At 38.7% G+C, this 10827-nt stretch overlaps 1 protein-coding gene across 1 annotated transcript in view; it reads left to right on the top strand.

Annotated features, from left to right (window-relative positions):
- The first annotated feature begins 208 nt into the window (after nucleotides 1–208).
- The window catches only part of LOC107657657 (cell adhesion molecule 4-like), a 159489-nt gene continuing 148870 nt past the window's right edge, over nucleotides 209–10827 (top strand). The window contains exon 1 of the mRNA XM_016445818.1: nucleotides 209–477. Within this exon, the coding sequence (XP_016301304.1) occupies nucleotides 402–477 (76 nt within the window). The 5' untranslated portion in view covers nucleotides 209–401. The remainder of the gene's footprint in view (nucleotides 478–10827) is intronic.

The following is a 10827-nucleotide window of genomic DNA, read 5'->3' as shown; positions in this document are numbered from 1 at the left end:
AGCGGTTCATTTGGAGGCTAGGACTCGTTCCAATAGCTGTTATAGCGCTATGAACTCAGTGTATAGCACATTGTCTTTTTGATAAAAACAAACGGTTGTTTTATAATATTTTAGGCCTACTTTACCCCGCCCATGATTTGGTGTGAGCCGCGGTCATTGTCAAATCCGATTGGTTGTGGCTGAGGCCAAGAAAAACCTGCCCTGCTACATTTCCACCTTTCATTCAGAGTAGTGTATCAGATTGAGTGTGCATGTGTGAGTACTAGTATGTAATACACAACGATTCCAGCTAACACTGGAGTTGAGAAAAGACATAACTCGTAGGTGAGAGCCTGCGCGCTCATGTTATTCTAATTCCTATCAAAGGGAAAGGAATTAACAGAGAGATCGGAATAACACACATGATGGCATTTTCTTCTTTTTGGAAGTACTGGGCTCCCCTTTCTCTCCTACTGCTCCTGTCCTATTCACAGACAGGTAAGACGATATTTATTCAGTCCATAAACACTTTGGAAGTGAACTTGCCTTGAACGCGGACAGATGTTTCACTAGAGAGAACTATATTCATCTGTTCACTAATGTTGCCATCGCGAGATGTATTGAATAGCCATATATATGTAAATACGAAGGCATATACATCGCCTACAACATGCTCTACGTGGGTTCAGCACATCGACAGCATTAAATGTGTTAGAAATCATGTTAGCTTCCGTTTTAGCCATCTATACGAAAGGGAAATTTTGTTACTCTTAAAGTTCTTTCGGTTCCGGTTTTCACCCTTTTCTGTTATTGTACGTGCAGTTCATGCAGGCTAATTATCGCTTATTTTGGTCAGTAGTTTGCGTCACTCACCTGCACCTCTTCTTACTCCGTTTGCTTTAGTAATAAAGGGAGTTCGCTCAATAACTGCATGAACAGTACACATGTGTTTGTCAATTCATATTCAGATGCGTTTCTACGCATAGGTGCATTCACAGAGTTCGTCGTTTTCGCTCTCGCGCATCATTGTTCAGATACCATGCACAGTGCTTTTTCTTTGTGTATGCGTAATGTTCTTTCATTTACCGATGTGCTTTGAGATCTCAAGGTGTACGTTTATGGTCATTGCGACAGTCTGTACAAGAGCGCAGGTAGCCTACCATAATCATGATCGCGCTGATCGGAGGTCCCGCTCTGGGCTCCTCTGCGCATGGGTTACTGTCCCAAATTAGTCTCAAATACAAGACTGTCAGAGCAAATCCCAACACGGGCCGCGTATTTCATGCTTGCCATCGCATGATGAGTGCATCTGCCGTTGTCCTGGGATTTGGATTACAAGAGCATCTTGAAGATACTAGCTGGCCGTTTGATTATTCTCTTCAAGCTGTGCCATCTGTTTGTAAGATGAGGCTCAAATCAATAATTATTATGCAATAGCGAAAATAGCCTGGGACAAAAAGAAAATGCGGTTACACTTTATTAGGTGTCTTTAACTCGTGCCTAAAGCCCCGTTCACACCAAGAACGATAACTATAAAGATAACGATATTAGCGTCCACACCAGCTAACGATATCGTCTGTTTATTCTAAGCGCACTCTCGTCTGCCGCTTTAAATTCTTGAGCTCGTTACAGCAGGATGGATTCTGATTGGCTGTCAGTGTTTTATCGTTCATCAGCTGGAAAAAAATCGTTTTGAAAGTGATCGCAACGATATCGTTCCTCTGTATCGTTGTCGTTATAGTTGTGGTGTGAACTCTGCTATTCTTTAATATTGAGAACGATTTTTAGAACTATATCTTTATCGTTATCTTTATAGTTATCGTTCTTGGTGTGAACGGGGCTTAAGGCTGAATCGCATCCGTTCTTGTTGTGATATAAATTCCATCATCAACCAAGTTATAACAGCCTACATTGCAGACCATTTGTCAGTTAGTTTGTATATATTCAAAAACAAACCAAATCAGGTGGTTGGCGCTTCACCAAGCAACGCAAAGACTAAATACCGGTCTGGAATCGTGTATATGTGGATCAGAATGACCAATATTTCTTATTCTCTCCAGCAGCGTTCAAGATAGAATCCCTCTACTTATGATCCACTCCGGGTTTTCCATTTCCTTCTTTCTGCTCACTACTAGCGAGAGAAACCCACTCCAAGCGAAAACAAAACGCTCTGACTTTTAAAAATATACTTTTATAGAATTAATTCAAATCATTACATTTTCATAGAAATTGCAATAAGTACAATAGTGTAATGTACAGAATATGTACATTTTAATGCAGGCTAAGGTACTTATATAGTAAAGCCATAGTAAAATGGGGCCAAAAAAGCTAAATGATAGTTCCTCACTTCATGTTTAGAATTTTATATAAACAATATTAGCATATTTATCTGTTTGAGATTATAAAAGCATTCCTTGTTGAATTTCAGTAGCTATTTGTGGTCCAAGCTACTGGCAGGTTTGTGTGTTTGTTTTATACTGTTGGCTGTTTGTTTTATACTGTCTAATAGCCACATTTGAATGTGTATAATTGTATTTTAGTGGTCATAGGCTTTGGATTTATGGGTATATATATGTACTCATTGCTCAAATGTCAGGTTGTCTCTTCATTTGGACCTTGGGGGTTAAGAGGAGAGGGAGCTATGGAGATGACTGTCATTAATCTCTCCAGTGACACAAGGTAAAATAAGAGAGAAGGGGGGGGGGAGGATGGAGACAACTGATTATCACACCCCTTCATTATTGAAATCAATAGAGAATTTTTATACCAGATTGACATATTTTCATTCCTGTTTCCAGAAAAAAACATGGAAAAGTTGGTTTCTTAGAGATGCAGCAAGGGGAGAGAATGGGGAGGAAAAAAAAAGGAAAGTGTGTGAGATGAAATGATCTTTGTACTTACTGAAGCAGAATGAGAAAGAGAGAAATAGACAATGAACAAGAGGTAAAGATGTAAACGGGGTGGAAAAGTAGAAGACTGTCAACAGATGGAGTGACTGGGATAATGGGAGGAAGAGACTTGAACCTATAAGAAACCACTCTATCATAGCCTGAGAGAGTGGGGGAAAAGAAAGATATAGAATAGTGTGTGTGTGTATGTGGAGGTGTGTGTAAAACTGCCCCTTCCCCCAGCACAACAAATGCAGAATGTAGGCTCAGTGACTGTGTGTGTCCCTTGGGCACAGGCCTGCAGACTCATGTTGTGTTCTCCATCTGAGCCCCTCTTTCTCTTTTTGCCTCTCTCTCATTGTCTTTCTCTCCATCTCTCTCCCTCTGCATGCTCTTTTTTGCAGTGCTGTCTGACTGACACACACGAGCACACACACAATAAACGGCCACAACTGCTCCAGCCGCATTCTGCATGCTGCATTTTTTTGATCGTCCCTTCTCATCACTGGCCCTGCACAGTTAATCATCTCTATTTGTTTATTTGATGGCAAGCAATATGAAAGTCATTCGTTTGAATCTGTTTTCATCATTTTTTGGGACTCTGTCAATGTTGCTTCTGCTGGAGGGCCAAATTGCCTCCTAATTGGAAAAGAGTATAAAAATAGCTGCACAGTTTAAGAGAATTTATATCGATTTAACTTTTTCTTCAAGTAAAATGCAGTTACATATTGTAGTTATAATAGTTGTCTTATTATATAGTTTGACATGCCTAGTCAAATGGATAAAGGTTGAAAAGCAGCCATTGTTTTAGTAAATCAGAGCTCCATACTGCGAATGGTTTCAAATGCAACAAATAATAAAAACTGATGACAATAATTTAAAATCTAATAGCCATTGGCAACATTTGGGAAAACTTTGTGTGTCCATATGCAGTTTTGGCAGTTATTCTCAGTGTTTTCTACATGCACCAATGAACAGCATGAGTTGTGATGTCTGATTTGTGAACAAATGATGCTCATGAACTGGTTCTTTTTAATGAGTCAGTCAAAAAGATTCACAAAACTAGCTTGTGAGTTAGTGGTTTGAATCACACTCAGTAAATTCCGAGTGAGTAAGTAATGCAACAATGAACAGCTTGAGTTGTGATGTCTGATTTGTGAACAAATGACTCTTATAAACTGGTTCTTTTTAATGAGTCAGACAAAAAGATTCACAAAACTAGCTTGTGAGTTAGTGGTTTGAATCGTACTCACTCAGTGAATTGTGAGTGAGTAATGCAACAATGAACAGCATGACTCGTGATGTCTGATTTGTGAATAAATGACCCTTATGAACAGGTTCTTTTTAATGAGTCAGCCGAAAAGATTCACAAAACTAGCTTGTGAGTTAGTGATATGAATCAGTTTCACTCAGTGAATCGTGAGTGCAGTTGCATGACCATGATTCATTTTTTCAGTTATGTCTGATTTGACATGACCAGGAATGATTATTTGTCATTTAATATAGATATTTGTTGTGATAAATGTTTTTCTAAAAAGAAAAAAAGGATGAAACAAATATGGTCAGGATCAAATGGGAACTACACCACTTCTGAAAAACAGTCTTCATCGGGCAATTTTGTAAACTAAAAAAGACATTTGGCTCCTAAATATTTCATTTCACAAGCTCCCTAGCCATTTTTTAGTCTGGGGCCCTGTATGTATGCGCATAGAAATCAAGTACATCTTTTGTTTTGAGCTTTTGATTTCCTAGTCTTATTCAGATGCAAAATTGGTGCATTATGTAGGGTAGGCGCAATAGGATTAGCGCATGTAGGACATAACTTGGTATTTTCACTTGACACTTTGTTCTGTAATGCCATGAGGAAGCCTTTATCTTAAGCCAAGGTTTAACATTTGATTCCAGTGTATGGTTGTGTAATTCCCCCAGTAAAATAAAAATGTTGACATTTAATTGCAGTGGAAGCCCTCCTACCAGTATGTTAAAAACAGACACGTAGTAAAGCCTTCAGGTACACGCTTCCTATTTTTACTCTCATTTCACAGCGAACACTAAACCCAGGCTCAGAATAGACAAATAAAGACGACATATAGAGGGAAAGCTGGTGGCAGACTGTTATGTAGCTACCTAGCTTTCTCTTATCACTGTAATAGATTACACATTTTATAGTCATATAAACAGATGTTCCTTTAGGGATCCTATTTGTTACGCAACAACACAGAAGATAGAAAAGCGAATAAGCGAGTAATAATCATATGTGTGCTAAAACTCGTGAACACCTGTAATTTGAGGATGAGGAGATAAACAGGGAGGAATAGACCTATTTCACATCGTTTCAAGGAAGGGCTGGATTCATCATCGTGTTTTATGGAGCCGTTACACGGGCTGGGTTTGTCGCAGGTGGCGTGTTTCGGTAACTGTATTTCACCGTAATTATCTTCAATCTGATTTGACTGATTGGACACTCCTTTAATTTTCTTGTTCGCTGCCATCTCCTGCCTGCCTGCCTGCGGTCATTCATATTAGACGCAATACTTCGTCTAATTTCAGAGCTGAAGAGATGGTTATTGGAAGATTGCGGTTTTTAAATGACAGAAATGATGAATAAGACGCTTGTGGTCAAGTTGACTACAAACGTTATTGAGCAAGGCCAGCACACCGCTGTAATGAAACCTCTTCCATCTCTTCCCAAAAGAACGTCTCGACTATTATTCTAATGAAACACACTCGGAAAGGTGCACCAGTTAAACAGGCTTATTTTTCAGGGTTATCACTCTCAAGCAGTTTTTGCAGCTCACTTTGATTGAATGCAAGCACATTTATTGTGGGAATTTAAGTGCTTGCTCTCTGATAAGTGTGAATTATTGAAATGTGCCTGTTCGTACTGGACCCGATTCTGTCTGTGTCACTTGTGAGAAGGCAAAACCTCACCAGACATGAGTTGTCAATAATTCAGACTTCGGTTGTGAAGTGCAGTCTGATTCAGATCTAATTTTTCTTCCTCTTGTTCTGTGAGACATCTGAGTGGCAGATTTGCTGTCTGGTGCCTGACTATGTCTTTCTCAGCATGGAGAATAAGACTGCAGAATAGCAATGCATTATTTCTTAGTCTTTATTTCACAGCTTGAGAACCAGATAGAAATGTAGTAATCTGAATCGAGTTTTTTTTTTCTATTGAGTACTAAGATAAATGGTATTTTAGCAAGGGATGGGTCACAGTAACTTGGGGGGTTTTAAGTCTTAAAAAGGACCCCAAATATGACGCTTAATTTCTTAAATAACTAATTTCTTAAATAATTAACTGTAAAATACTTTTTATAGGGCTTTCAATTTTTAGATACAGGGACCCACATGGGACAGCAAAAAGGGGTCGATTTGTGGGGAAACTATTTTTTTAGGGCTGTCAAAGTTAAAATGTTAATTACAAATATTTTTAAAAATATCACTTTTAATTAACTGATTAATTGACAATTAGCCTAAGATTTAAATTATTTCTTCTTCTTTTTTTAAATATCACTTTTAGCCCTAGTATTTTAACAGTAAAAATCTGCATGGACATTATCCATTAATTTTACCCATATTTCTGTTAACCTTAAAACACAACCCAATGCAGTGCAAAATTCAAAATACAGGTAAAAAAACTCTATGCAATCAATACAGAAAATTCCTTCATATTAATACAGTACATTGTTCCCCATTCTTAATATCCATTAATTTTACCCATATTTCTGTTAACCTTAAAACACAACCCAATGCAGTGCAAAATTCAAAATACAGGTAAAAAAAACTCTATGCAATCAATACAGAAAATTCCTTCATATTAATACAGTACATTGTTCCCCATTCTTACACTTTTTTTAGAGTCTGAACATTTTTCAGATAATATTTTAAATATTTGTGACTAGTTGATTTTGAAGATTTGTACTTTTAATCATCTCTCACTCTGGCAATATCCCAAAATCATGAGCTAAATCCTTTCAGTTTTGTTCTCTTTTACACCAAGAAAATCACCTTTTGGAATTTTATCTTAGAGAGAGAACAGAGCTGCTAATGTAGAGAGAGAGAAAAAAATAAAAGACAAGGCTCTTAGACATGAGAGCCAGACTTAAGTGGATTTTGTGGTTGATTGCCACAGAGGTGAACATTCCTCCGTACAGGGGACAGAGTTGCCATGACTTTGCAAACTCTGCCCTGTGCTTGTTTAACAGCCCCCTAACCTCTTTTCTCTCGCTCCTACTTTCATTTCTTTGCCTCATCCTTCCACCAGTTTCCAAGACTCCCATCGTGTCTCTGTTCCCTACCCACATGAGGTAAAGGTCCCAGGCTTTTGCAGTAATTACAGGAGTTTTAAGTGGAACTAAAGCCCTCACTAGGTTTGATTGGATGAAGGGACTATTGGAACTAAAATGGGCCCCTGCTCCAGATGGAGTGTGTGTGAAAGGCTTCGTAGCTTCTTGAGAGGGAGACTAATGCCGCCTGCACCGATTACATTATGTGGAGAGCATGGAGGTGATAATGAGGCTGTGGATGAGCGCAGAGGGATAGAGGGAGCAGCCCTTACTCGGGACAGGTGTGTGTGAGACGTGAGTCAGATCTGACCACAGCACACCCTAATGCAGAGAGAGATTGAAAGAGAAGAAGAGGGGAGTGGATCAGATGGATTTTTGACTTATTTATTGGAAGCCAAAGTGTGTGTTTTTAGAAGTTTAAAACCATCTCTAATCCCAGCAGAGACAACTTTAATAAGCAGAAAATAATGATGTTTGTTGAAGCATCCTGACCACTCAACATAGCAACAATGGCCAGCCAATGGTGTGAAAGGAGTTTGGGGGCGGGGCTATCTGTTTGCTAATGGTAGACACAAGGAAACCTGTCTGAAAGCAGTCAGTTTGATGATTGTTGATACTCTTTTTAGAGATCCTGATCATTTGGCTCGGCTCAGCAAAAAGAACCGGCTCTTTCGGCTCCCAAACGGCTCTTTATTTAGTCTTCTGGCTTTTATAATTCAGCCAAATTTGTCAATGTTTTGACCTATGTTTGACATGTGTGCACAAATATACTTAAATTATTCAAAGTAATCAAACTACACCATTAAAAAAATACAATTCAAAGCTATAAAATGCCACGCAATACTCAGTTTTGTTAGATGACACTTCAGATTTACACAATTGAAATCGTTTTTGTCATAATTCTGGCTTCATAAACCTTTTCAAAATACCATTTAAAATTATTTTTGGTATAAAAACCCTAATTTATGTAAAAACATAAAACACTATTACAGAATGTTAGTGAACTATCCAGAACACAAACTATTATAAACAAATAATACTCCAAATGGAACAAGGTGTGCCATATAACAAATATAAACTACATTACAATGTGCAAAACAGAAGCATCCAACACTGTTATCGTTGTATCTATCAACCCTAAAACATTGTCACATTGTGCACGTGTGTTGAATCTGTTGATGTGTATGTGCGTGCTACCAATCTTCATGTACACATCAAAGCAACATTAAGTCAGTATATGAAGTGCATGTGGATAACAACAAGCAGTGTGGCAAAAATTAGCCAATTGTTTTGTCTTGAATTAAGGTTAAAAAAAAAAGGCTGAGAGCCGTCTGAGAAAACGTCTCTCAGAAGGGTGCTCATATTGTTCACTTAAAGGAGCCACATCATATTTGATACAAAAGAAATTTGTACTCTGGAAATGTTTTATTAAAAAAAGAAAAATAATGTGTAGTGCCAGCTAGAGTGAGATAGAGTGAGACAATATTTTTTTTTCACATGGCTGTTACTATGCATTAAAAATACATATTTTTATAAGACATTTCCAGGGTTCAGATCTCCTTGGGAATTGACTTAATTATTTGGTAGAGGCACATGGGCTTGCTGGAAGATCGTGGTGATTACCTTGTTTTAAAACAGTTAAGTTTTGCAATTTTGTTTGGTGATGCTCTTGGCACACTTCACCTTAAATGTTTATTATTTAGAATTGCCAAAGGACTGAATCCTATTAATAGATTTCACCAAAATAACATATTTTTCTAGTTATTATTACATTTTTGGCACTTATATTGATAAGCACTGTAAGAGGTGGGGCAGGAAATCCTGTGTAGAAGATGGAGAAAATGATTGAGAAATGACCAAAATACCATTGTTGGGTGTTTCTTCAACTTCGAGCACTTTTCTGTCCCTGGGGTTGATTGTTCAGACAATAGAGTTAAGGTTTTTTCTTTTTGTTATATGAAGGTCAACTCTCTTGGAAACATTTCACTATCCCGTCATTTATTTTTCATACTTTTCGAATGGATTTTATGTTAAGAAGACCTCACTTTTAAGATACATACTGTAAAATGTTAGCTAAGACAAATGAGTCAGACATTTTTTTTCAAAAATTTTTAAAAAAAATGTTATTTCCATATGTTTAATTTCCATCACAGAATGCTACGTTATTTGAGATGAGTGGAAATGACACTGTGATAGGAATTTTCATGACCTTCAGAAAAAATGGCAAAAAAATTTCTTTGATGCATGAACACTATTGAACATTGTTAGGGGCTGTTCACATGTCGCGCCTAAAACGCGTGGAAAACGCTAGGCGCGCCGCTTTCTGCTTTTTTTCCAAAGCGTTCAGGCGCTTGCACTCCGGAGGCGTCTGCCGTTGCTAAGCAACCATGACCTCCGCTCTCCATGAAGACTCGGGAGTTTCAGCAAAGGATAAATGGATTTGCAGCACTAAAAATCACTTGCAGTAGCTCTGCTACTAAATTTATTTAAAAATGGCTATCCCTGTACAGCTATGATCCTTCATCCTTCATCCTTCATCTTGACTGAGCTTTCAATGTTGTTACGGGAAAGGATGAAGCTGATTGGTTGGTTCTTGTCACATGACCCACGGTGCGCTTCTGACATTCTGGCATTCTGAAAAGTTGAAATGTTTTTATCTCGATGCAGCGCGGACGCGCCTGGAAAAAATGAGCGCGTCGCTTCCATTATGAGCGCGCCTGCCGCTCGTCTACATTTGAAATAACAAACTTGAGCGCGCAAAAGACGCTATATGTGAACGGCCCCTAAAAGAGTATATTTTCTAAATGTCCTCTGGGCCAGAAGTGCCCATGGTTGAAGAAACACCCACTTACCATGGTACATATCTGTAAGGGGAGAGAGAGGCAGGAAAAAAAGGAGGAAGAAAAGGCTGAAGGTTTAAAGGAGAACAGCGTGAAGGTCTCAGCACCTACACTACACAGTTCAATGGTCTGTGAAACAGTGGAGAATGGGAAGTTAAAGAGGCTAGTGTGCACGGCACCAGACTTGACTGAGGAGACTGGAGAGCAAGAGATAGAGGGAAGAAAAACAAACAACTGAGATCGTCGAAGAATCGCAGGAAAGAAAGAGCAACACATGAGTGGAGGCTAAAAGATCCTGCATCCAGTGGGAACATTAAAGAAGAAGAGAGAGACTAGAGTGAGTAAGTAGTTGTGTAGGTGACTGCAACAAACAGCAAAAACATGGCACCATTACAAAGTGAGAACAGATGATCAATGAGGACATTTTACTGCAGGCCACCCACCCGTCTGGAGCTGAGTGGCAGGTCAGGGGTGAAGCGCTCACACACACAAACACAATCACATTTCCATCCCAGTCTTCTGCTCTCACTGATATGCCCACTGAAGTGCTCAGCAGTGGACTGGTAAATGAGAGTTGCAGGATTGTGCAACATTTAGAACGGAAGAATTGGCTTCCTTTTTAAAGGTGACATATCAAGAAAATCTGACTTTTCCAGGTTTTAAGTGCTATAATCAGGTCCCCGGTGCATCTACCAACCAAGGAAACGTGAAAAAGATTAAAGGGGTCATATGATGCGATTTCAATTTTTCCTTTCTCTTTGGAGTGTTACAAGCTCTTGGTGCATAAAGAAGATCTGTAAAGTTGCAAAGACTAAAGTCTCAAATCCAAAG

Source organism: Sinocyclocheilus anshuiensis, unplaced genomic scaffold (assembly GCF_001515605.1).
Source record: "Sinocyclocheilus anshuiensis isolate Anshui unplaced genomic scaffold, SAMN03320099.WGS_v1.1 scaffold43, whole genome shotgun sequence".
In the NCBI taxonomy this organism is placed as follows: domain Eukaryota; kingdom Metazoa; phylum Chordata; class Actinopteri; order Cypriniformes; family Cyprinidae; genus Sinocyclocheilus; species Sinocyclocheilus anshuiensis.
Note: the sequence above shows the minus strand (reverse complement) of the source record. Positions and strands in the feature narration are given on the sequence as shown.